The sequence below is a fragment of the Elephantulus edwardii genome, unplaced genomic scaffold, assembly GCF_000299155.1.
Source record: "Elephantulus edwardii isolate Elephantulus edwardi_28Jun2011 unplaced genomic scaffold, EleEdw1.0 scaffold00071, whole genome shotgun sequence".
NCBI classification, from domain to species: domain Eukaryota; kingdom Metazoa; phylum Chordata; class Mammalia; order Macroscelidea; family Macroscelididae; genus Elephantulus; species Elephantulus edwardii.
Genome location: NW_006399821.1, coordinates 15,157,806 through 15,185,277, shown reverse-complemented (window position 1 = coordinate 15,185,277; position 27,472 = coordinate 15,157,806). Strand labels below are relative to the sequence as shown.

The window sequence follows — 27,472 nt, the reverse complement described above, 5'->3', positions numbered from 1 at the left end:
AAAGTCTAGTCTTTCCTTAAATGTTACAGCAACATGGATATAAAATAGACAATAAATTATAGTTTATATTTACAAAAAAAGATGTAAGTGCAAACAGTTATAGATTGTTATTTAATCAGTTTAGTATGAAATTTATTTCCTATTACATGATTGTGAAAAAGATTTTAAAAAAATATTCTAAGTTTTACTCTGAGCTTTACTTTCTACAGGAGAAAAATTGAGGCTTTAGTTCTTAAGCACACTCACGCAAACCTATCCTTAGAGGCGGGCACCCCTTCCTTACTCTATATCCTTTGTTGGTCCCAATGCCAGGGCACACGATACTGTATAGTAAAAAAGCAAATAACCATTGGACAGAGATAAATGAGACATTTGAGCCAGTGTTCCAGAAGTGAATGTGCTTCTCAGCCATTCCAATCAAGAAGTGGTATGGTATTGCTTCCACACATACACAGCTAAAGTCATAGCATTTAAAGTGCTCCGCAAAGTATAATCTTGCTTTTGATGCATGTAATTCAGCCACAGATACAGCAGATGGAAGGATCGGGGTGTGCAGATTATCTTGTTGGTTTTGAGTGAAGTAACTGTACTTTTCATCCTCCCCACAGAGTGGTAAGAAGCTGTGCTGCAATCCCAAAGGCGTGCAGTTCAGTTCCACCAGCTGCTCCATGGGAGAAGGATGGGCTATCCCGCCCTGTGTGTTTACTGCCTCTGAAAACCCACTGGGGAAGCAGCTCTGAGCTGCTTTCTACTCAACAGCACACCACAGCCACAAGACTGCAGTGCAAACACATAGCAGCAGGACTCAGAGACAAAAGGCACTTGGAATTGGCCCTAGTTGATCCTATATGGAATGGGCCTCCCTAGGAATGAGAGCTATAGATAGGATGTTTCCCCCAATTTCTATTAATCTGCAAAATCTTCCATTGGCAGAAATAGCGGACTAATGCCTTCAGCCTAGAAGAGTTCTACTTCTTTAAGATTATTTTCCCTATTTACTCATTAATACCACAAAGAACTAAAGATAGTTTTGGTGGGCTTTTCTTGGGATAATCCTTCAAAGCTACACTACTGCAGTTAACTGACGTAGAGACAAACTCGGTTTCCTACAAAGCAATAACGTGAGTACACGTTATTTACCATCTGAGCAAATTACTAGCAAAGTCCTTGAAAGTTTCTTGGACAGAAGGGCACCAGTGGGTGGGTGATTCATTCCTTCTCACCACACACCATGTGTTCTTAAGGCAGATGGAATCCAGGCATCCGAGGCAGGATTTGTGTGTCGTCTGCAACAAGATTCAAGTCAATGGCATCCACAAGCTCTTACAACCATGTTCCTGTATTTTTTCAGGATGACGTTGGAGTTGTCATCAAAGTAGAGGACTGAGATGGCATTTAACTTGGTTGGTGCACAGCATGGTTTGGGGACATAATCAGGATTCATAAGGTGGACCTATTCCAAAACAAGAGAGAAAAGACACCAGTATAAACTCCATGTGACTGTGGCTCATTTCTATTCACAGAGTTCAGAATTCCAGCTCACCAGGGTCTGCACGATGGCATGATTCGTTGCGTTCATGTGTGCGTTGAGGGGAAAGGAGCATTCTCCATCACAATAATTGGCAGCGTAGCCCTTGGGTGCGATTATCCAGTCCTTCATTTAAAGCAAAAGAAAGCAAACAGCTAAGTCACAAGCACCTGTTAGATCATCTCACCCACACCGGACAGATCAGGAAATAGTCATAGGGAGATGTAGGTTTTGGTCTGACTAAAGCACTGGCTCTTTCCGCAAACCCACCCACTTCTAGCTGCTACACATTTGCATGTCCCAAAGCATGTGGGTGGTCATGTTGTTCTTGAGCTCAAAGGGCCTCCAGTGGAACCCAGTGCCCCTGGCCGCATGGTGCCACTCAAATACAGAAACTGCCCTATCACTCCTGTAGTTAAATTTGTCTTCATTTCTCACAGACTAGTGGTGGCATTCAGATTTGAGGCAAGACTCTTGTACTCTTCTAGATAGTGTGGGTGGCGTGATTTATATCCATTGGAGAACTGACCCGGTTGTCCTGCTTCCCCCACACCCCTGGTGGTACTAATCCATCAGCGGCACCATAGGAAGATAATGGGCAGTCTCCTCCAGTGCAACTTAGAGCCTCCTGGAGGGTCAGCTCTGAGCCAGTATTAAAGAGTTTGGAGTTGAGAGCTCAAAAAACAACTTGAATTATGTAAGATCCAAATAAATACACACTGAGTGGGTTTTTAAAGAATGAAGGTAAAGTAAGGTAAACTGGTGGCTATTGATTTGGAAAGATGACAGCTGACTTGGGAACGCTTGATTTGGGGTACCCTGGAAAAGAGCCCGTGGGCACACAGGTGGGCTGGGTCCTCAATACCCAAGAAGGGGTTTACAAGCGCCTTTGTGTAAGGACTCAGTCTTTGACAGTGTGGCTGCCACCATTACTTGAGCAAAGACTCACCTGCCAGCCCAGGTCTTGGAAGCTCACATACAGCTCATGCTTCCGACATGCAGTCTTTAATTCACTGCTGTTGTAATCTGTTGGAGGAGATCAAAAGATGGACCTGTTAACTCATCCATTCGTTCCTTCATGTGAAAGTAAACATGGAGTGTAGTGTACCGGACACTGGGCAAGGCTCTGGGAGACTGTTCCACACTCTCGTCTCCACTGTGGTATGTGCATCAGGCACACTGGCATGCTGCCGACTGGCTCACTTTACTGTGAGCCCTGTTGAATGACAGTGTGCTGGGCCTGTGTGAAGGGGAGTGGGAATGTGCCAGGACTCCAGAACCCTAAGCATCTTGATTTGTATGATAAAATTTCACATTAAACAGATCACTGCACTAACATATAACTCTCCAACCAGACAACTTTGAAGCTGTACAGGCCATTGTGAAGCTAGCTGCTGGGCTAGGCCAGTATGCTGAAAGACGCATTATGGAAACAGGTGGGACCAGGAGAACAAGGAATTGGGAGACTCCCACAGCAGGAACCAAAGACTCTGGCATTGTTCATCTTCCTGTCCCACGTCAGTGTTGAGTTTGTATTATATTCTGCATCACATCCCTGATTTCTAAGTCAGCAGTTCCCATATAGTAATGTCTGTATTATGCTATACAGGAGAGACTTCCCTGGTTTAACCTCATCACAGAGGCCAGATTTATTGAGGTGGGTCAGAGCAACCATTAGTGAGATGCCCTCCACTGGGAGATGCAGGAAATAGGGAGGCAAGGCAGACATGGCCCCTAGGCTCCAAGAACTTCAGGGAATTGAAAGGGCCGTGTATATCTCCTTAAGTATAGAAAGAACAGAAATACAAAGGAGAGTATGGATGCTATGGCAGGAGTATGGATGCTATGACAGGAGTCCTAGGAAGAAACTACTTAAGGTTCAAAGAAGGGAGATTTCAGAGGGAGCAAGAGGAACAGAATAGCCCTCAAGGAAGTTTAATGACTAGATTTAAGGGTGTGGAGGGAGGAGTTAAACTTAAGAAGAGAGATCTAGTGATCTCCATCTGAAAACTATGGAAATAATGCCATTTTTTTCTGGAAGTGCTAGGAGATGAACGCTATGTTTTAAAACATTAAAAATACACAATGACCCAAACAATGGACTGGGGCCACCAAATATTGTGAAGACGCTGCAGAACCAGGTAATGCTGGGTGCCTGTGAGTTGGAGCAGATTCCACGACAACTAACAACAAGAAGCAGTATGTGAAAGAGGGTTGGAGAGAGAAGCAGCCGAGGCTGCCAACCATTATGGTTTGTACTTTACAGCAAAGGCACAGCTAGGGGAGAAAAGTTAAGAATTGTGATTTTTAAAAAATTATTCACCTAGAAGTGATGCTTGAGAGTTCCAGAGAGGTGAGGAAACCACTTTGGAGAAAAAAAAAATTAAAAAAAATATATATATAAATGGGATTCGGGGTGTACAAAAATCTTGTACCTTTGTCCCTTTCAGTTACATGAGCCAAGACATGACCTTGTTGTTTAAAGACTGCTAGAATCAAGTTTTCTGTTATTGGCAATCCAGGACCTCCTGGCTCTTAGGCAAGATATAACAAGTGCTATGTTTTGTAAAGGGCCAGGACAAACAGTCCCAGTTCAGCCTCACCAGTCATGTGGGAGAGGAGAAAGACACCCTTTCTGAGGTGGTTCGCTGATTGTAGATGTATCCATTCCTCTCCTACCTGCCAGAACTACTCCCTGTGATTTCATGTTTCCTGGAAGGAAGAAAGAAATGCAAAGCAATTTCACAACTTAGAGAATCAAGGACTCAGGAAAACCAGACAACTGCAGAGCAAGACACAAATGTCCTCTTAAAAATAACTTCACAACAGCAAAGAAACAGTACCTCAAATGCACTGTCCTGGGTGAAAAGCTAGAATGAAAAAGACAGGAGAAAATAATAAGTAAAATAATGAAAAATTTTAAAAAGGGGGAGGGAAGAGTGGGTGGCAGAATGGAAACCATAAAGAAAAATCATTATAGGAAAAGAACATAGAAAAAGAGTAGGTAAGTTTGAAAACCAATCAATTGTTGTGAGATGCTGTCGAGTTTAGTATGATTCATGGTGACCCTATGACAACAGATCTGGACTCGGTCCTATCCTGCGCTATCTTCACACTCTCTGTCACACTAGAGCTCTTTGTGGCAGTCACTGTGTCAGTCCATCTGGTTGAGGGTCTTCCACTTCTTCACCGAGCCTCCATCCTTCCAAGTATCATACCCTTCTCCAAGGAATAGCCCTTCCTAGCAACATTCCCAAAGTATGTCAGAGGAAGCCTCATCGGCCTTGCCTCCAAAGAACACTCCAGCTGCACGTCCGTGGGATTTTCAGTGCTCTTCTCCAACACCACAACTCAAAGGCATTGATTTTTCTGTCTTCCTATTCGTTGTCCAGCTCTCAGATGCATAGCATGTGATCAGAAAGAACATGGCCTGAATCATATGCACCTTAGTCCTCAGTCATCATTATGCCTCAATAATTTGGAGAGGTTCCTAACTGCAGACTTTCCCAGTGCAATGTCTCCTTATTTCCTAACTGCTGGTTCCAAGGGTGTTAATTGTGGATCCAAGTAAGATGAAGTTATTGACAGCTTCAATCTCTTCTCCATCCATCATGATGTTGCCTGTTGGTCCAGTGGTAAGAATCTGTTTTCTTAACATTGAGGTGCAATCATATTGAAGGCTGCATTCCTTGATCTTCTACAACAAGTGCTTCTTATCCTCCTCACTTTCTAAAAGCAAGCATATGCCATCTGCATAGTGCAGGTTATTGATGAGTCTCCCTCTGATCCTAATGCCACATTCCTCTTCATAGGGTCCAGCTTCTCAAATAATTTTCTCAATATACTGATTGAATAGGTATGGAGACAGAATATACCCTGATGCACTCCCTTCTTAATTTTAAACTGTTCAGTGTTCCCTCGCTCTGTTCCCACAACAGCCGTCTGGTCCAGGTATAAGTTTTGCATGAGCACAATTAAGTCCTCTGGGGCTCCCATTCTTTTTAAGGTCAGCAACCACTTGTTATGATCTACACAGTCAAACGCCTTTGCATACCCAATAAAGCATAAATAAACATTCTTCTGGTGTTCCTTACTTTAAGCCAGGATCCATCTGACATCAGCAATGATATCCCTGATGCCACTGCCTCTTCTAAATCCTGCTTGAACTTCTGGGAATTCCCTATCTATATATTGTCTTAGCCATTTTTTAATGATTTTCAGCAGTATCTTGCTTGCATGTGATTTTTTTTTAAAAGTGTGTGTGTGTGTGTGTGTACCATCAAATCAGATCTGACTGGTACAGGAGGAGATTGCCCCTCTTCAGCAAAGGATCTGGTGGACTTGCATGTGATATTAATGATATCGTTCGATTGTTTCCACATTCATTTGGATCACCTTTCTTGGGAATGGGACAAATATGGATTTCTTCTAATCTGTTGGCCAGACAGCTGTCCTCCAAATTTCCTGGCATAGACTGGTGAGTGCTTCCAAGGCTGCATCTGTTAACTAAAATAAGTCAATTGGTCTCTTACTGATTCCTGAAGCCTAATTTTTTGCCAATGCCTTCAATGCAGCTTCCACTTCCTCCTTCATTACCAATGGCTCCTGTTCATATGGTACTTCCTGTGCCAATCAGTTCTTCTTCGTACAGTGATTTTCTGTATTCCTACCATTTTCTTTTGATGCTTTCTGGGTCATTGAATATATTGCCCATAACCTCTTTCAGTACTGTGATTTGAGATATAAATTTGGTTTTCAGTTCTCTCAGCTTAAGAAATGCAGAGCACGTTCTTCCCTTTTTATTCTCCAATTCCAGCTCTCAGCATATTCCACTCTTAATAATTTTCTTTGTCCCCTTGAGCTCCCCCTTGAAATCTTCTGTTTAGCTCTTTTATTTCAGCATGATTCCACTTTGTTTTGGCTTCTTGATGCTCCAGTGCAATTTTCAGAATCTCTTATGACATCCATTTCAATTTTTTCTTTCTCGTCTTTAAAAATTAAATGGATGGATTAAACATAAAACTGAATGCAACTGGACAGAGAGTTAAAGAACTAAACAATGTCTTTTAAGAAGCCTCTCAAAATCAAGCATGAGACATTAGCCAGAAAACAGGTTATTCTTTGTAATGAAAGGAAAAACAGAATGAAAAAACCCAACACATATCTAATGAGAATTTCAGAGAATATTAGTAGAGAAATAAAGAAAAAAAGATTTTTTTACTGGTAAATTTTTATAACAGAAAAAAGGCAAACAGTTTTAGAATGGAATGACATGAGTCCTAAGCAGAAGCAGGGTAAATAAATTATTTTCCAGGCATATCAAGTGGAACTGTAGAATGTCAAACACAGAGTGAGTTCCCTCATACGTTTAAACAACAATGAATTACAATTCGCTTACGTTAATGAGAGTCTGCTGATACTGTGTGTGGAGGTCAGCTGGTGCAGTGGTAAAGCATTTTGCTGCTAAATGAAAGATCACTAGTTCTAAGTCAACTGCTTTGTGGAAAAAAAACCATGTGTTTCTGTAAAGATTAATAGCCTTGGAGACCCTATGAGGCAGTGTGCACAGTCCTGCAGGGTCACTAGTAGTGGAGATCCATTCTATGGCAGTAAGTTTGGTACTCTGTGTGTGTATATATATATATATGTGTGTGTGTGTGTATATATGTATGTATATACACACACATACAGATATATAAAACTGTGTGTATATACACCCCTCTATATATATGTAAATTTGTATATGTGTGTATATATGTGTGTGTGTGTGTGTGTAAATGTGTATATGTATATATATGTTATTGTGTACTAAACTGTGGAGTTGGAACCAACCCATAGCTGACACTCCAGTGGGTTTTCAGAAGCAGTAAATTGCATGGGAGGAGACTGTCCATTTTTCTCCAGAGGAACAGCTGGTAGATTCGAATTACTTGCCTTTGGGTAATAGGAGTTTACAGTAAGAATGGGGAAATTATTTCCTATAGGGCTGACCAGCTTGTTTCTCTGCTACCATTATGCAGAAACCTGGAAGAAATTAGGGAGTGCAGGATGAGGCTAATTGGAGGAAGAATGTTCTGTAACATGGGAATGACATATGCAAAAACTACAAGGAAGTGGCTTGCTTGGCATATTCAAGGAACAGTCTATTATAGGTTTACTAAAACCAGCTTCCTCTGTCTACCTCCTGGGCATGCAGCCTGATGAGACGGTTCCCTGCAGTTAAGGGTAGCCACCCTGTGACAGATTGTGGGGAGAAGGGAGTTGTATCACTTCTAGGCCTCCCACACTCTTTCCTCCCCTGCAGAAAGGGGTGAGAAGACTTTCTGGGTGCAGAAAGTAGGGGAGAAGACTTCGAAGTTCTGGTTCCTTCCCTCTCTCGCTCAGGAAGGTGTTCTGTGTTAACCTATTTAGTCTCAACCTGAGTTCTTCCCTTCCCAAGCTCATCCTGCCAGCACGCTCTCAAAGGAAGCTTCCTCAAAAACCTTTTCTGTGCTGAGGACCACAATTTTCCCTATGTCAAGGCTGCAGACACTGGCAGTCAAGGCCATGGACACCATCCCTTCCAAAGCCAGGCAATGTGTGCAGAGACAATCTCTCCACGTCTGTGTTTGGAGTCTCTCTTCAGGCTGGCACGAGCCATGATGGCGTCGTGGGTCAGGTCTCACGTCTATCTTCACCAGTAAGTTCTATTTGTGAACTTGCTGTTCACTTGACTCTCTCTACACTCAACAAAGAGAACTTTCTCTGTAAGAACAGCTAGTTCTTGTAGAGCCAGACACTGGCATTTTTGTTGTTAAGTAAGCATCGTGGCCAGAGAGAGGAAAGGGAGGAATTAAACTCTTCTGTTTTTCTTCCTCCAGACCCTCTCAGGCCTTGCTTACGTTTCCTTATAACCCCATGTTGAGTGCTGGCAAGGAACAGATAAATATTTGTGGAGGTCTGTGTGCCTAAGAATACTCGTTCCTGCCTCTCAGGTATCAGCATCCTGGGCTCTGCAATGTAATTACATATACCGCACTTCCCTCCCCCTCCTTTTTTGAGGATAAATGGATTTCAGAAAAACACTCCTCGTCCCAGCCTTGCATTTGTTTAGATAAATGCTCTTCACAGAGCCAAGAGAAATGTATGCAATTAGTATGCAGCAGGCACCAAGTCCACGGAGGAAGGTAACTCTGCTGTGTTCAAGGGGTCCACTGGGCAGAGCAGAAAGAGGAAGTCCAGGGGCTGGAAAAAAGAGCTCAAACCTCAAAGCCACTGCCCCAGAGCTGAGGACCTCACCCCCAAGGGCTGAGCACCTCACCCCCAAGGGCAACAGCCACTGAGCTGGACTGGCGGCTAGCCTGTGCCAGACCAGGAGGATCTCAGGAGCTCAATTATTTTTCTTCTCTTATTGTGATTTGAGTACAAGTTTGTGAATCATATTGGGTTTTGTTTGTTTGTTTGTTCTGGTTGGTAGCAATTATTTATTCCATGCCAGTTATTGTGCCTGTCACTAAAGACTTGAGTAGGATATGGTACTTGCCCTCAAGGAGTTAAAAATTGAAACAAATCTTGAGTTCCCACTGTCGGTTTTTGTTCAGCCATTCATACACATTCTGATTGTAACAGTGTCTAAAATCCATCCACGGCCTGAATCACAGCAGCAGACCATCCCTTATAGACTCCCTTTCCTTACATCTGTCTTAGTGTTATACTCTCTCATTGATTCTTCACTCCCCTTTACTTCTCTCCCATTCCCAGAGCTCATTTAAAGTGCAGATTCCTGAGCCCCAGCCTCACCCCCAGGAAGCTGTACAAGGGAGTAGTCCCCGTAGCACCAGTCAGTCTGTGGAGACTGACGTCCTTGAGTTGCTCTATCAGTAACAGGTTCCCACGAAGGTGACAGTTACCTTTTTCAGAGGTTAAGTTTTTGGGTTCTAGGGTCTTCCTGGGTTGCAGTGGCACTGAAGTTTCAGGCTTGACCCCCAAGAAAAATTTTTTGAGAGACAAGGCTTTTTAAAAGTGGGACACAGAGAGAGTGACGTCAGGTCGTCCAACCTCTCCGCAGGAGTGAGGAGAGCAGGGCCACTGGCCAGCCCTCACGACAAGGAGCCAAGAAATGCTGACAAGGGCAAAACTGGCATGGCCCAGACCCTGATTTGGATCTTTAACTGTGAAAAATAGATTTCTGTCCTTCAAAGCCACCGCTTTGGTATTTCTGTTATGGTCACTCTGGGAAAATAGGGCCGGCAGTGACTGGCAGGCTTCCTCAGCATCGAAGGCCTTGGAGACTCAGAATATGAGCCTTGGATGAGGAAGAAGGAGTCTGAGCAGAGACTTGGTCTTTCAGGGACAGTAACTTGCAGGACAGTTGAGCTGCCCACTTGCAGGGGTGCCAGGCATATTTTAGTGGGTGCTGCAACATGCTGGTCACCCCTAGAGAACAGCTACATGGAGATACTCAACAAGGAGAGGCAGCAGCCAAACCCCAGCCCAGGCCCTGGGGGCACATAGCCCTCTCTCAGCACCAACAGAGGTTGAAAGAGAAACAGAGAATAAATGGAGGTGGGGGGTAAGGAAACAGAGACAACAGCCAGGTGAAAGGAGCAGCAACCCTCTTCCTTCATCAGGCTCCGGGGCCATAGTCATTGATCCCCTGCCGCCTACCAGCTGCAGGCCCCCACACCCCGCACAGCAGGCCACATGCACACACATGCACACGCAGCTAGGAAAACATCCGAGCAGTGGGAGCTTGGACTGAGTGGTATATTTCACCCTGTGCTTCCCAGGTCTCCTGAGCTCTGGGCCACACACTCTTCCCAAAGAAAATGTGCTTTTTTTTGTGAGAACAATCCATTGCTTTTGTTCCCTTTCTGTCCTAGAATGAAAAGGGCAAGAACAAACTACTAGTTGTTAGAACAGACAACTTTGCCTTCATTTGGCCTGCCCATGCTTGCCCTATCTGGAGACCTCATCGGCCAGCCTTATCCAAATCAATGCCCATGCTCCCTCTCTCCCGCGGCACCAATACTGCTATTGAGGAACTTGCTGGAGGCCTGGCTGCTTGTGTCACAGACAATTGAGGTGCCCTGGTGGCCATACCAGGATTCTTGTTTCTGGTGTCAGTAATCCTATCAAGTGTGAGGGGAGGACAGCTTGGTTTTCAGAGTCTAGATTTTGTTTATGATTGAGATGGTTAGCCTGAGAGGCAACAGTGAGGTCTCATTCTTTCATTGCTTTGGGATTGCAAGATCCCACAAATTCAGCCTGGGATGAGGAGGTGTGTTTTAGTCTCTTTTCACTCCTTTTTCATAAATATCAAAGGATATGGTGACAGCTGGTGAATTGTTCAGGTATTTTATAGCACTTATATGAATAAATACCTCTTAATTACTGCTTTGAGAAGCCCTGGTAATGCAGTGTTTAAGCACTCAGCTGATAATGAAAAGGTCAGTTAGATCCCTCTAGCTGCTCAGTAAGAGAAAAAAGGGACAGTCTGCTTCTATAAGCAAGAAAAGCTTACAAACCCAGTGTGACAATCATCCTCTGTCCTGTACGGTTCTTGGTTAGAAATGGCTTGATAGCTAATGGGTTTGGCTTTTTGGTTTATTATTGACTTTCTGGTCCCTGGGTGGTACAAATGGTTTGCACTCGATGACTAACCAAATGGTTGTTAGTTCAAATTCACACAGGAACACTGCAGATGGAAGGCCCAACAATCTGCTTGCATAAAAATTATAGGCAAGAAAGCCGTATGGAATGCTTCTACTCCATCACACTTGGGGTTAGTTACTATGACTTGCAATAGACTCACTGGCTCCTGGTTTATTATTGCCTCTTAGCATGGCTGGTCACTAGCACATTCACAAGAGGAGAATTTAGAAATGGGGCAGAAAGTCATTTTCATCTGTCTTATTTTTAAAAAACTTTCTACAGTGGTTTGAGTGAAACTGGTCTTCCAGTCAACAATAATTTTTCCCGAGATTATTATCCTTACTGTGTAATGACTCTCTTTGCACTTCTCTGATTTTTCTCGTTTTCACTCATCCTTCTTTTCTGTCCCTTCCCACCCTCTCCCTGTGCAAATGGTACCCTTTGGCCTTATTTGGTTGATAGTTCTAAGGGGCGTGCATTCCTCCATGGTGTTAGTGAACGAGTCATACAATTAGCATTTGGGTGGAAGTTGAACAATAGGGTTGATTTCAGTTTCAGGGCTGAAGGATGACTAAAAGCCTTGGAGGTGCCACCAATCTTAATCACACTAGCAAGCCTACTCCTTTTTGTGGGCTCATGCTTTGTTCCACATTTTCCTCACTTTATCAGGGACCTTCTATTGTGATCGCTTCTGGAGTGCCCAGCAGTAGTGCCTGGCACCATGTAGTTCTTCTGATCTCCAGGTCATGAAGACTAAGTTACATGGGCTATTAGTTCCTGGCATGAATAGTCTTTTATTTTCTTCACTCTTCCCCTTGCCCCTCCAGAGTGGAGATAGAACAGCTGTACCTTAAATGGCTGCATGTAAGTTTGAAGACCCTAGTGGTAACTCACCAAAGTAGAATGCAGACCACTGTCTGTACAGACTATGTTATACCAACTGACATTGATGTCTTTCGAGACTATGGCTCCCAAAGTCAGAAACTCATTTCCTCACAGTGTTTGGTTACAGCTAAGAAGTTTGCTCTATTTTAAACATGGATCCGCTTATGGCACATCAGAAATATCATCTGCCAAGCTATAAGGTTGTGAGGGTAGTTTCATCCCCCACATATGTTTCAGTTATTGATAACTACTATCCTCACGGTGAATCAGAGTTATATACTATACAGATGGACTCTCATTTGAATAATTCTAAAGACATTCCTCTCCTTCACAGCTGTGGAGAAATAAGAGTTGACTTTATGTCAAAAGCCCTGAACAAACCTCTATTCTGAACTAAGATATCTAAAAGCCAAGCTGCAAGCCCTTACATTTATGACCAAATGGAAAATTAAAATGTTTACATTCTTTGGAGAACAAAAGAACTGATAACTTGTAGTCCTCACACATGACTTTCCCTCTCAAGCTGTACTGTCTGTCAGTGGTGGTCAACCTGTTCTGCTTAGATACGCCATGGAAATGAATGAGGAACTAATGCATGCACCTGCTATATAATAACGGGTCAAATACGCTTTGGTTAGCAAGAATGAGATTCCCCAATCTGTTACCCAGAGATCTCTCAACTCTACAGCAAAAGATTTCATAGACAAAAGAAAGTGCTCAGTCAGTTGATAAGAAATGGATTTTGGTTACCTTTCTTTTGTTAGAAGTAACTAATAGTACTGATAAGAAAATTCAAAGGATAGAAGAGAGGAATGTCAACATGCAGTTCAAGAGTAACTAAATGTACTGGAAGTATAATTTTCTTTTCCTGGGGGCTTAGTGGCAAGAAGCTGTGCTGCAATCCCAAAGACACATGTTTTGATGCCATCAGCTGCTCAGTGGGAGAAGGATGGGCAATCTCCTCCCATGTGATTAACTGTCTCTAAAAACCCACCAGAGGGTCATCTATGGGTCAGTCCCAACTCTACAGAACATGACAACAACAAAGATGCATAAGATAAAGTTCAGGCCTGTTGTTCATAGGATCACTATGAGTCATAATCAACTTGACAGCACCTACCAAGAACCACAAAAATTCATATTTGAGTGAACTGGAAAAGAATAGAAGAAATTCTCTAAGAAGGACTATCATCAAGTAGCATTTGAAACAATGGGCTCACTCCACAGGACTGACAGGATCTAGTGGGATGATGGTCATAGAGGTTAGCAAGGCTGGGTGGTAGCAACATAAAAGAAAAAGGATAAAAGAGATACTAAAGACAATCTAATGACATTTCACAGAAGTTGTTAAAAGTGCCAGGAAATGTTTCCGAACTATCAACTGCCAACACTGAAAACCATACTACAGCATAGTGTTGGCAGCTGGTTGGTTAACATGGCAGAAAAGCCCAGGCTCACCAACAGACTTGAAAGCACATTAACTGCTCCCTCCTTAAAAATGCTTGGAAATCCTGGAATTAGCTGCATAGATCAGTATGTAGGAATACTGACATTTGTACACAGTCCTCTTAATGGGTTGGCCAGGTGGTGTCACAGTCCCCTCAGAAAGACTAAACAATGAGCTCGAAGAGAAAGATACTATGAAAGGGGCAAATGGCAGCAGTAGGAAGAGACAACCAAGTTAGAGGTGAGGAAGCCCAGGGCAGGTTGAAATGAGATTGGAAGGCTGGTGAAAAACAGAGAGTAAAACACACTTGCCAGGTTCTACTAGAATCGCCAGCAAGCTGCATAGTACGGCTGGGACCAAGGCTACCAAACCATGTGTGAAAACGATAAATGCTCCTGTCCCAATAGTACCTCCACTGGAGAAGTGTAACGCAGCCAGCACACATCATTCATCTGGGACAGACAGCTGCGGAGGAGCTAGAGCAAGGGAAAACAGTCCAGGAAATTATCCATTTTGATCCAGCCCACACTGTCCAGTGCATTTGTCTTGGACCGTCCAGCTTGAAAGCAAAGTACAGATGTCACAGCAGATTTTCGTGGGCGGTGGGAAGGTGGGGGCGGCAACCCTTGGCTTTTGTCTTGTTGTGGTCTAGTCCTGCCATCTTAGGCATAAACAGCCCACTTCCCAAAATAGTTACATGTTTCCCTGACATGTCTCAGCCTGCTGACAGGTGATCTGATAAATGACATTAACTTTTCTACCCAGAGCAGTTTCTGGTGGGTTTCTTCTGGGGTCCTTTCATTGGCTAGATGATCATTCCTGGGAGTATGTTGTGAAAGCAGGGAGCAGAAGAGGCAAACCAATCCCCACCTTTCTGTTTCCAGAAGATTTACAGGGAGAGAGCCTTGCTTGGAGTTGGATAAGACCCCACAGCCCTTCTGTCAGAGAAACATCTAACACCCGGGGGACAGCTGAATCCAGACAGCCTATCCCTGGGTGCACACCAGCCTTCAGGATATTACTTCTTGGAGAGCAAGCTCTTCCTCTGCATGTCCACTCTCATTAACAACAAGAACAAGTATGGAAAAAAAAAAGAGCTAAGTACACAAGGAGCACGACAGTGGGCCTAAGAGTTCCTGGTTGGCACAAACAATTAAGCTCTCAATTGTTAGTCTAAAGGCTGGAGGTCCAAGATCCCCAGAGAACCCTTGGAAGAAAGGCCTGACAATCTACTTTTAAAAAATCAGCTATTCAACTATAGAACACTGTTATATTCTGACACAACTGTTGTCACTGAAAAGTGGACTCTAGAGCAATTGCATTCTGGATAGTGGGCCTAATAGGAGTAATTTCTCATACCATCTTAGCAGGGTTTTCGAAGACATTGAGAAGGAAGGAGTAGTCTTTGTACTAAATTGCCTGGGGACCTTAACCTCTTTGAATTATGTGAGGCCAGAGGCATTTGTCATGAACTCTTTTACCTTGGGGAGCTCTGGTGGCTTAGTGGTAACAAGCTGTGTTGCCAACCTGAAGGCACAGGGTTTGAATCCACCAGTTGCTCCTTGGGGGAAAAGATGGACAATCTCCTCCCATGAAATTTACTGCCTCTGAAAACCCACTGGAAAGTCAACTATGGATAGGTTCTGACTTGACAGTACATAACACATCATTTTACCTTTATGTTGCTAACAGGAGTAAAAAGAGTTTTGGAAGCACTGGTTAGAGAGGTGGGAGAAAGAGTTGTAGCCCAAGAAGAAACTATACAGGCAGCTTACTACAAATGAAGTCTACTTTACTATTATATTTCATTGAAATCAAATTAGAAAAAAAAACACACCTTTGTAAATAAATCTTTGGGTAACATCGTTAAAACCAAATATAAAGGCAGCATACTTTCTCAATGAAAAAAAAAATTAGTATGTGTGGAGAGAGGTAAGGATGAGGAGGTAGAATTAATCAAGTGAAATTTTCATTTTTAAAAGCAGTCAATATTTCAAGAGATGCCTCCAAGTCTGAGATCCCAGTTCAAGAATGGGCTGCAGATCCTTGGTGAAATAGGCCTGGCTTTGGAGCCTCGTTGCCGTACCTCGAAGGAAGGCATCGAGTGACTCTCGTCAGCAGGCTTCTTCTGCTTCTCTGCAGTGAGGAAAGGACAGCAAGCATTGCTCCTGCTTTTCCCTTTTCCCGTCTCCTAAATAAAAATCTCAAGCTTGCCTGTTTCTGATGGTAAACACAGGAACATCCATGCTGTGCGAGGCTTCTGAGAAACACCAAGATGACAAGAAGCAAAATGTCATATCACACTGGGTGGTGGAGTCCCAGTTTCCAAGTCCAAGTTGCTGGCAAAAGCAATACTCATGAAGTCAGGACCTGAGATGAAGCTGCTTCTCCCCTAGGAATTCAAGTCCACGTTAGGGACATTCACTCTTTCTGGCCACTGAAGATAATAGCATTTATAAACAGCCACCAGTAATCTGGAAGAATTCAAGGTATCTTCTGTAACTATTTATCCTGAGAACCTACTTCCTACAGTTAGACACAACTCATATTTGAGTGTCATTATGCAAGTTGCTAATACACTGAACAGATTTCAGCAGTTTCCAGACAAAGATGAACAAGGAAGAAAGGCCTGGCAATTTACTTCCAAAACTTAGCCCATGGAAATTTTACAGATCGAAACAATTGAGTTCCATTGTGCTTGGGGTTGCCATGAGCAGGGAGCTTGCAGGATGGCAATTTAATAACAGCACAGATCAAAATAAGTGCTTTCAGCTTAATATCAACAAATCTACAATGTATTAGTTACTCACCCTCACTTTACAGATGGATAAACTGAATCTGTAACAGATAATGTGATTTGTTAAAGATCAGATGGCTAGAAACAACAAAAACATGTTTTTCTGCAAATTCCACTGCTTTTCCACTTAATCCTTGATTCTTAGGCTATTTTAACAGTCCAAGGGAACTCAACACTCACAAACCCTGGCTGTAGAGTAAGATATTTCTATGTTTGGCTGCAATACTTATTAACAATGTGAGCTGTATGTGAAGAACTTACTCCCCTTCCTGTTTCAATGGGGCCTTAATGCCACCACCTAAGAAAGTGTACAAGCTGAATTACATCGCAGCATCAAGAAAACAGAAATCCTCACCACTGGACCAATAGATAACATCATGATAGATGGAGAAAAACTTTGAAGCTAACAATTCTATTTGACTTAGATCCACAAACACCATTCATGGTAACAGCAGTCAGGGAATCAAAAGATGTATTGCATTGGGGAAAATCTGCTGTTAGGGACCTCTCGAAAGTGCTAAAAGACAAAGGATGTCAACTTAAAGACTATGGTGTGCCTGATCCAAGCCATGGTATTTTCAATTGTGTGGTATCTGAAAGTTGAACAATGAATAGGAAGGTCACAGTGGAATGGATGCCTCTGACTTGTGGTGTTAGTGAGGAGTATTGACTATTTTATGGACAACCAAAAGAACAAATCTGATTTTGAGGAAGTGCAAAGATAAACCTCTATCTTTAGAGGTAAGGATAGTGAAACATTAGCTTCTATACTTTGTGCTTATTGTCAGGAAGGGCCAGTGCTTGGGCGGGGGTGGAGGGGAGAGGCATATTGGAAAGGCAGAGGGTGAAGAAAAGAGGAAGACCTTCAATAAGACAGAGTGACAGAGTGACTGTAACAATGAGCTCAAGAATAGCAGGGACGTGAAGATGGAGCAGGATCTGTGATTCAGAGGGTCACTGTGAATCACAGTCAACTCAACATTTAACAGTGACAACAAGCAGAAGAAAGCATAAGGGGCTTTGGTGGCATAGTTTGTTTTGTGTTGCACTGATAATCCAAAGGCAAGCAGTTTGAATTCACCACCTGCTCTGTGGGAGAAATATGGGCAGATTCCTCCCCTAAAGATTTGCAACCCTGAAAACTTGATGGTGGGGGTTGCTGCAGGTTGGCATTGGCTTGACAGCAGTGGATTGCAAAGAGGCGTAGAATCTGAGGGGGCATATTGAAGAGCCACTGAACTGCCACTTTGGTAGTGGGAGCTGTTTCTTCTATCTTGTTCCTGGGTCTGGGCTAGGTGTCTGCTCCTGTGACTATTTGCAAAGCCAGGACTTTAGGATTCCCAAATTTAAGCCAGTGGTTCTCAACTCATTCTTAGGCTTGACTTCAGTCTGGAAGAACCTCAATCTCTTCCTTTGCACGAGCTAGAGTGTCTATGACATGCAATGAAGGCTGAGTCCATGGAGAGGGTGCAGGGTGGACAACAGGAGGTCCTTCAGATTCTCAGACCATTGTGATTGATATTAAAACTAGCCCTACATTTTTACTTCCTTTGCCTCTGGAAGTCTTAAAACTACTTGTGCTCCTTTGTTTCCAATTTTCACATTCCAACCACCAGTTATTAATGTATCTTGATTGCATGTTCAATCCATTTCAGACTGCAAAAGATGGTTGTTGCTTTCGTTGTTTTTGTGTGCTGTTGAGTCAAAACTAACCCACAGTTGGCCCTATACCATAGCTGACCCCTCAGAGGGTTTTCAGAGGCAGTTAACCTCATGGAAAGAGATTGCCTATCCTTCTCCTGTGGAGCTGCTGTTGGATTTGAACCTCATTCCTTCAGGATTACAGCATAGTTTCTTACCACTAGGCCATCAGAACTCCCTGCCAAAGATGGTAGAAATCACTGATTTCTTATCTTGGGCTTTAGTGGTTATTGAGTGTATTTGAATAATGGTTGTAGTAACAGATTTTGCTTGTAAATGTATGGAATGTATCCCATCACTCACAAACATCATCCTTTAGGATAGATCTTGAAATGTTCTTTTTAATGATGAATACAGCACCATTCCTCTTCAATTGGTCTCAGCATAATAGATCATATGATTGCCTGATTCAAAATGGCCCAATATTAGTCCATCTCAGCTAAGATCTCATGCCTAAAATGGTGATCTTTTTGCATTCCATTTCAATTTTTACAACTTCCAGTTTCTCTAGAGTCATAATTTGTACATTCCATGTTCCAATTATTAATGGACGTTTGCAGCTGTTTCTCCTCATTTTTTGAATGCCTTCCAACCTTCCAGCACTATAGCCAACAATGCTCCTGTTATTCATAGTGTTTCTGAAGGCCTGCTATTTCAGAAGGAAATGGCTAGTTCTGCTTCTTTACAGCAAAGATGCAAATTTAAAGACTAAAGTTCACCTTGTCCAAGTCATGTGTTTTCAAAAGAATCAAAGTCTTTGAATTACGTTGGATAAGAGGAGTATATATTCAAGTGGCTGCCTCAGGACCAAACAAGTCTAGCTTGGAGGAAGTACAACCAGGGTGGTCCAGAGGCAAGGATGGAGAAACTTAGTCTCACATATTTTGGGCCTGTTGTCAGGAAGGGCTAGACCCAGAAAAAAAAATAAAAGACATCATGCTGGCAAAGGTAGAGTGTCAACAAAAAAGAGGAAGAGCTTCAGAGAGACAGACTGACACAGTGACTGTAACAGTGGGTTAAAGTGGGTGGAGACTGTGAGAACAGTCCAGGATAGGGCAAGGTCTCAATCTGTTGTTCATAGGCTTGTTATGAGTTATGGTCTACCAGGCGGCACCTAACAGCAGCACCTGGAAGTCTTCTTTCAATTCATTAGGAAGTTGGAGAAGACAGAGATGACTCAGTTCTCCCACTTTGGCAACTAACTACCTGACTCCCTTGAGCCCCAATTTTCTCCTATATCAAAAAGAGATGTCAAGATTATAGGCTTTGGCAGGATTAGGTGCATAGCATAGTGTCCAACAAATAGTAATGGTTCAAATAGTAGATGTTAACCATCAATAGTGGTGCCTTAAACTGGGCAGCAGAGCATATTCTCATGCTCCTCTAGCCTAGAAAACACAGAATAATGAAAATCTTCATGATTCCATGTATTATTTTAGTCAATCAAATCAGCATGTTCCTAAAGATAAAGCATACATACAGGTAACACCCACTCAAGGGGACCATTCATAGTATTCATTTCTTTGGTGGATGTATTTTGGTTTTGCTTGCTCTGAGTATCTCCCTACTGCCTTCAGTAATAGAATGTCTGTTTTCCTACAGGATACCACCCTTCTCAGGTCAGTTTGTCTAGACTGGGGCTGATCCCACTCATTAGCACCAGGGGTGAACATATACAAGGACTTGGCTGATCAGAGTATTTTTATTCCTGACAGTGAGCCTTAGGGTGAGTACCTCAATCAGACCAAGGCATCCAGAGTCATCTCCTGGCTTTTTTCTAAGAGCTTTTTTTTTCTTTTTCTTTTTTTTAAGGTGATAATATTCTTGAACTATTATTTACCACATGTAAAGATAATTTATCTTATGAAGCAATCAACAAAGGGAAATAGGGGGAAAAAAAGGAAAGATTTCTAATTACTATTGTTGTTAAGTGTTGTCCAGCTAGAACCAATTCATAGCTGACCCTCCAGTGAGTTTCCAGGGACTGTAAATCGTATGGGAGGAGATTGTCCATCTTTCTCCCTCATAGTAGCCTGTGGATTAGAACCATCTGTCTTTGGGTTGGCAGTTCAGCTCCTTACCACTAGGCCACCAGTGCTCCTTAATTGACATTAGATTTCTAACTGACCTCCTGGACAAATCTATTTCTAAATTTAAAATTTTTACTCAGTTAGATGAGCCAAGAAAAATCACCAAAGAGAACTGTTTGGGTGGACTTTCCACCACTCACCTGAGAGCACAGACACAAATCCATCTGACACAAAGGTGTCAAGTGTATTTGCATGTCACAACCTCCCAGGCATAAGTAATTTTAGAAGAGCTAGGTGCTCTTGGGACCTTTATGGGAATGGAAAACAGTTGGAGAAATCTAAGCAAATAAATTACATCTTTCTACATATAGACTGTTGTCCTGACAGTTCGGAGTCTTCAGAATCTGTCTTTTGGGGACAGATGCTCAACTCTGATGGTCCTGAGGACACATCTGGATAACCACTCTGTTATAGACAGTTCATATTCCGGTTGCCACTGAACTGATTCCAACTCATGGTGACCCCATATATGCTAGAGTAGAATGTGCTCCACAGGGTTTTTTCAATGGAGAATTTTTCTGGAAGGAGATCACTAGGTCTCCTCAAGGTGTTTCCGGCTGGGCTCCTCTTTTCAAACTTTCTGTATATCAGCTAAGTGCATTAATATTTGCGCCCAGGGATTCCATGCCACCCTTCCTCCTTTACTGTCATTGAGTTGATTCTGACTTACAGCAACTTTACTTAAAGACAGAGCAGGCTCTAAACCTTTAGAGGAAGTAGACTGTTTCATTTTTGTCCTGAGTTTGAACAAGTGTTATGTTGCTTTGCAGCTCAACCATCGGGGTTCCTTAACAAACATACAGACTGTACAGAAGCGGGTCAGCATCAGCAATGGTCAGCAAGTCACAGCGGCTACAAAGCTAAAGCACAGGTCTCAATAGGGCTTCCCAGAGAAGAGGGGTCTCCTCCCCTGAACCTACCTGAGGCACTGGAGACTCGGGATACATCCTGGGACTGGGTGGAGCGGTTTCGAATGTGCTGTCGGCGCCGACTGGAGGCTGACCGCGGGGTACGAACGTGGACCTCGCTCACTTTGAAGAAGGCCACCATGAAAGGCTGCTTGTCATACGGGCCGTCTCTGCCCACCAGGCCTGCTGCTCGCGGGCTGATGCTGAGGCCTTTACAGCAAACAAAGCACATCTTGATTTAGTTGTTTGAGCTCTAGTATCTTTCCTGGTATCCAGGTGATAGTAAAGAATAAGTCTTGGGGAGGAATCTAAGAATTGTCTAATCCTGATGGTTTTTTTAAATGGATACCCCCCTCCCCAAACCCTACAGCCAGCGAGGCAACTCTGACTTACTGCAACCGTGGAGGTCAGTGCTGAACTGCCCCAACAGCTCCCTACATGTACATCTTAACAGGAGCAGACTGCCACATCTTTAACTCCCTGAGAGTGACCACTGGTTTAAACCTCTGACCTCCTCGGTTAGCTGCAAAACATGTAACCCACCACGCCACTCAGGAGCCTTTCCAAAGTCAGGGTGATCAATTCAAAGAAAGGCTTTCAAATGAGTCTCTCACAGGGAATATTCATATTCACATTCATTTGTACACCTTCTTCTTTCTGGTCTATAATTTTCCCAACAGGTAAGGCCGCTGCACCAGTAATGTTTGCACAGCAAGCCCATGAGGACGGGAACCAGCAGCTACAGCACTACAGCTTGATGCTTCAGATCCACTCAACAGTCTGTGTTCAAACGTATGCCTTCACCCCACACTTAGGTCTCAATCTCCTTCCATCTGAAATCTGTCCTTCCACAGATGCTCAGGGCTCAAAAAGTATCTGACCAACCTTCCTGGAGGATTATAGTTCAGCCCTAGTTCCAGGTATTTCCTAGCAGAAAGATTTTGCTTTTCAAGAGCAGTGAGAAATAAAAACATCAAGCCCACTGCTGTCAAGTCAATTCTGATTCATAGGGACCCTCCAACAAGTGTCCAATCCCTGGAGAAGGTGGTTTTATCTTTCTACTACACAGCAGCCGGCGGGTTAGAACCACTGACCTCTTTCATTTAGTACACTTAACCTACCAGGCCATCAGGGCTCCTTATGTAGCTATTTCTCACTGCCATCAACTCAGGTTCGATGCAAAGCTGACCCTCCACTGTGGTTCTGAGGCTATAAATCACATGAGAAAGACTACCCATTTTCTCCCTTGGGACCACTGGTGGATTTGAACTGTCAGCAAAAAGTGACCTATGGAATAGCATCGCAGCACTCTATGAACCATGCAACTGGAGCTCCATTATGAAATTACATTTTTGTTGTTAGATACTGTCTAGTACAACTCATAGCAACCCTGTGAATAACAGATCTGAAACCTGTCCTAGCCTGTGCCAACCTCACAATCTCTGAGACACTCAAGCCCATTGCTAGAATCACTGTGTCAACCCACTTGGTTGTATGTTGTTGTTGTTGTTGTTGTTGTTGTTGTTACATGCTGTCGAGTCACCTGCGACTTATAGTGATCCAGTGTACAAAAGCCCTAAACCCTGCTCTCTCCTGTGCCAATCGCATTGCCCCGACACACCCATCCCAATTACCCCAGTCACTGAATCAATCCACCTCATAGAGGGTCTTCACCTTCTGCGCTGTCCTTCCACCCTCCCAAGCATGATGTCCCTCTCCAAGGACTTGTCCCTCCTTACAACATGTCCAAAGCATATCAGACAAAGCCCCAGAATCCTCGCCTCCAAGGAGTAGCCTGATTTAACCCTCTCCAGGATGAATCTGTTTGTTTTCTTGGCAGTCCATGGTACATTCAATACTCTTCTCCAGCACCACAGCTCAAAGTCATCAATTCTCCTTCTATCCTTCTTAGATGGTATACCAATTGACTTTGTTGTATAGGGAGCAATAAATTAGGTTGTCCTGGATGGAGGGACTATTACTAAATGAAACAAATGAAAGCAGGACTTTGCCTGGCTCTAGGAGGCTCTGACTCATAACTTACCATCCCTCGTCACCACACTCAGCTGAAGCCCCAGGTTATGCTGTGGAGTCACAACCCACAGATTGCTGGTGGCCGTGATGTCAAATTCCAGCCAGCCTTCCTCTGAGGCCCACACAATGCGAGTGTCCAACAAAAAGAGGTCAGAATCTCTGGAAGAAGAAGAAAAAAAGGCAACATGATGAGAAGCATGTCATCCCCAACTCTTTCTCACTGTATCTTGTTCTGGAGTAATAGTCAAGCATGCCCAAGTTGGGGCCCATTCCCCTGATACACCCTGGGACCTACTGGAGCATGATGTCACCTACAGAGGACGTGCACACAATACACTTAGCAGACAGATTATTCCTGAGACAATGATATTTCTCACCTTCTGCTGTGAAGCCTCATTAAAATTGCTCTTGCCAAGTTTTGTTTTGTTTTTAGATTATTAATTTATAAAGGACTCAATCACACACTATTGTTTACATTAAGGAACTTTGGTGGCTTAGTGGTTAAGCGTTTGATTGTTCTAATCAAAAGATCAGCTCAAACCCACCAGTTGCACCACAGGCAAAAGACAGGGCAGTCAACTTCCACGCAAATTTACAGCCTTGGAAGTCTGGCAGCACAGTTTCAGTCTGTTCTGAAGCAAACTTATGAGTCAGAATAGACAGCAACAAGTTAGGTTGCTTACTTTGTAGCTAATGAACTCCACAAAGAGAGGAAAGTAAGAGAGGCAGGCATCTAGAAAAAGGATTGAAAAGGAGGGTAATGGACTGATACAAGAGATTGAAAATCTCATAGACTGTCAAAAAAGAAACCAACAATTCAGTCCTTGAAGATGAACAGTGGGTATGCTCTTTGGACATGTTATCAGGAAAGACCAATTTCTGGAAGAGCACATGGTATTTGGTAAAGAATGGAGTCAACTAGAAGAAGAAAAGTGTGCAGTGAGACAGACACATTCAACAGTCATAACAGTGAGTTCAGTTACGAAGATAGCTCAGGCCTGGCAAAATTTAATTCTATTATATATGACGTGGTCATGAATCCTGGCCCGGGGGAGCATTGGCTTTTAAAAATTTTCTAATCAAGTCCTAGGGAGCTCTGACGGCCTAGTGACAAGAAGCTGCACTGCAATCCTGAAGGCATATGGTTCGAGGCCACCACTTGTTCTGTGGGAGAAGGATGGACAATCTCCTCCCATGTGATTAACTGCCTCTGAAAACCCACTTGAGGGTCAGCTATGGGCCGGTCAACTCGACAGTACATAACAACAACAACAACAACAATCAGGTCCTGTGAATCTTTGCATAATCTCTTTCTCTTTCATATTGTTGTTGTTAGGTGCCATCAAGTTAAATAAAATTCATAGCAACTCTATGAACAAGAGATCGGACACTGTCCTATTCTGTGTTTCTTAGTTGCAGTAAAATAAAGAGGAATTAAGAACATATCTTAGGAACTGTCAGTTCTTTTATCTTCAATAAGGTTTCTGACTGGCTTAAAAAATCTCCTCAGTACTTTGCCATATGGACTTTGTAATTTTGGGCCCAGAGATTTTACATTTTATTCTGATGTAGCTGGAAGACATGGGCTTTATTAAGGGAAACTTAAGAAGGCCATCCATGTCTTCCATCAAATCTGTAAGGGATATTTTTTATATTTGTCACAGTTTTCAACAAATGTAACTATATAAAGATGATATGAGGGGTTTTCCTGTTTGCTCATAGATCATGCTAGAGTAGGGCTGAGGATGGTCACTTTCTGTATTTTTCAAAACTTTTCTGCATCTAAACATCCCGATGTCACTGGCATGAAATGTTCTAGGCTTCTCCTTAGAGGGAGGAAAGACCTTTTTAAAAGATCAAAACTCCTTGGTGTGGGAAATACTTCACTGCAGTATCTTATGTGTTGTTGTTGTTGATAGGAGTCATTTAGTCAATCACGACTCATTAAATAACAGATCTGAACCTCGCCTTGTCCTGCCTATCCTCCAGCCCACTGCTGTAGTCATTGTGTCAAACCATCCCATTGAGGGTCTTCTCCTTTCCAGGATGCTGCTCTCTCCAAATAACTGGCCTCTCCTGACAACATGCCCAAAGTATGTGAGATGAAGTTTAACCATCCTTACTTGTAGGAGAACCCTGGCTGCACTTTCTCTAAGACAGACTTGTTTGGTCTTTGGGCAGTCCATGAGATACTCAGTAATCTTTTACAACACTTCTCAAAGTCATTGATTCTTCTCCTCTCATTTGTATTCACTGTATAACTTTCAGATGCATAGAAAGCAACTGAAAATACCATGGCTTAGATCAAGCACACTTTAATCTTTACTTTTCAGTATCTTATAGGGGCAGAAAAGTTAATGAGAATGATTTAGTAATGACTAAGTATGACAGAAGAAGAATCAAAGCCTTTGAGTTGTGGTGCTGGAGAAGAGTCTTGAACATATCACAGATTGCCAAGAAAACCAACAGGTCCTTTGGAGAGGTTGAAACCAAGTTTTTCCTTGGAAGGCAGAATGTTGAAAGTCCATCTCACATGTGGCCAGGAGAGACTGATCCTTGGAGAAGGATATCATGCTCGGAGGAGTGGAGGGACAGTACAGGAGAGGAAGACTCTGAACGAGAGGGATTGATACAGTAACTGGGTCAATGGAGTTTGGTGTGTCAGAGTCAGTGATACTGGCTCAAGATAGGACAGGCTTCAGAGCTGTTGTACATAGGGTCACTATGAGTCGCAGGCGACTCAACATCACATAACAACAACAAAAACAAGACATAATTTCTCAATCCATTCCTTTGTGGTTGGATATTTGGCATGGAATACTACACAGTATGCAGGAGCAATATTTTGTAAATTATTACCCAACTTGGCAGGGACTAAGAGAACATTATGTTGAGTGAACTAACTCATTCCCACAAGGACAAATATATAAAACCATTATTGTAGAAAAAGTATAATGATCAACTCTTCTTCTGTCACTCTTAGTCATTGTCCAACTCTCTAATGCATAGCAAGTGATTGTGAAGACCATGGCTGTGATCAGGAGCAGCTTAGTCTCTAGACTGACATCATTGCTCTTTAGTACTTTGGAGAGGTCCCTGAGACCCACTTCCCCAATGCAATTTGTCTTTTGATTTCCTGACTGTTGGTGCCAAGAATGTTGATTGTGGAGCCGAGCAAGCTGAAATTGTTAACAACCTCAACCTCTTATCCATCCATCATGGTGCTGCCAATTGACCCAATGGTGAGAATCTTTGTCTTCTTGATGTTAAATCTTTAATATTGAAGACTACATTCATTGACCTTCTGCAGCAAAAGCTTCAGGTCCTGGTGCAATACATCATTTCATTTCTTGCCTGCTGGTACCAAGGGTGCTGATTGTGGATCCAAGTAAAATGAAGTTGTGTTTTGTTGGGCCCCCACCCCCTTCTATCATTATTTATTGTCCGACTTTCAGATGCATAGTAAGTTACTGAAAAGACCCTAACTTGAATAAGATTCACTTTAATCTATAAAATGACATTACTGACATTTTGGAGAGCTCTCTGATAGCAGATTTTCCCAATTTAACATCTTTTTTGATTTCTTGACTGATAGTACCAGTGTTTTGATTGTGGATCCAATAAGATGAAATCACTGACAACTTCAATCTTCTTTATATCTATCATGATGTTGTCTATTGGCCCGGTAGTGAGGATTTTTGTTTTCTTAATGTAGAGATGTAATTCACACTGAAGGTTGTAGTCTTTGATCTTCTGCAGCAAGTATTCCAAGTCTTTTTCACATTCTGCAAGCAAGATTGTGTCAACTGCATAACATAGGTTCTTGATTAGTCTTTCTCTGATCTTGATGCCATATTCTACTTCACAAAGTCCAGTCTTTTGAAACATTTACTCAGCAAACAGATTGAATAGATATGAAGAAAGGATACAGTCCTTATGCATATCTTTATTTTAAACTATTAAGTGTCCTCTTGCTTTGTTCAGATAACCATCTCTTGTTCTACAATTCATATGAGCATAATTAAGTGTTCTTGGATTTCCATTTTTCTCAATGGTAGCAAATTTTGTTATAATGCCCACAATCAAATGCATTTGCATAATTAATAAAATACAAATAGGCATTCTTCTGGCATTTTTTCATTCAACCAGGATCCATTTGACATCAGCGATATGTCCCTGGTGCCATGACCTCTTCTAAAACTAGATTGATATTCTGACAATTCTCTATCGACACACCATATCTTTTTTTTCTAGAAAAACCAGAAAACTACTATAAAAAGTGTGGAGGTAGCATTTTAGAGGAAAAAAAATGTTAGTGAATGTCTTACTCTCTGAGTGATCTTAAAAACTGAATGAAATATGTTTACGGCATTGAAGTCTATGGGGGAGAGAATAGTCTAAAAGTATTATATTTTAGGGCATTATTTTTATCGTAGGAGTATGCAATGA

At 42.6% G+C, this 27,472-nt stretch overlaps 1 protein-coding gene across 1 annotated transcript in view; it reads right to left on the bottom strand.

Moving 5' to 3' along the window:
- Nucleotides 1–1,303: 1,303 nt before the first annotated feature.
- The window catches only part of BMP6 (bone morphogenetic protein 6), a 289,599-nt gene continuing 263,430 nt past the window's right edge, over nt 1,304–27,472 (bottom strand). The window contains exons 3-7 of the mRNA XM_006888740.1: nt 23,034–23,182; nt 21,002–21,199; nt 2,478–2,554; nt 1,544–1,654; nt 1,304–1,453 (exon numbers count right to left, since the gene is read on the bottom strand). Coding sequence (XP_006888802.1) covers nt 1,304–1,453; nt 1,544–1,654; nt 2,478–2,554; nt 21,002–21,199; nt 23,034–23,182 — 685 coding nt within the window. The remainder of the gene's footprint in view (nt 1,454–1,543; nt 1,655–2,477; nt 2,555–21,001; nt 21,200–23,033; nt 23,183–27,472) is intronic.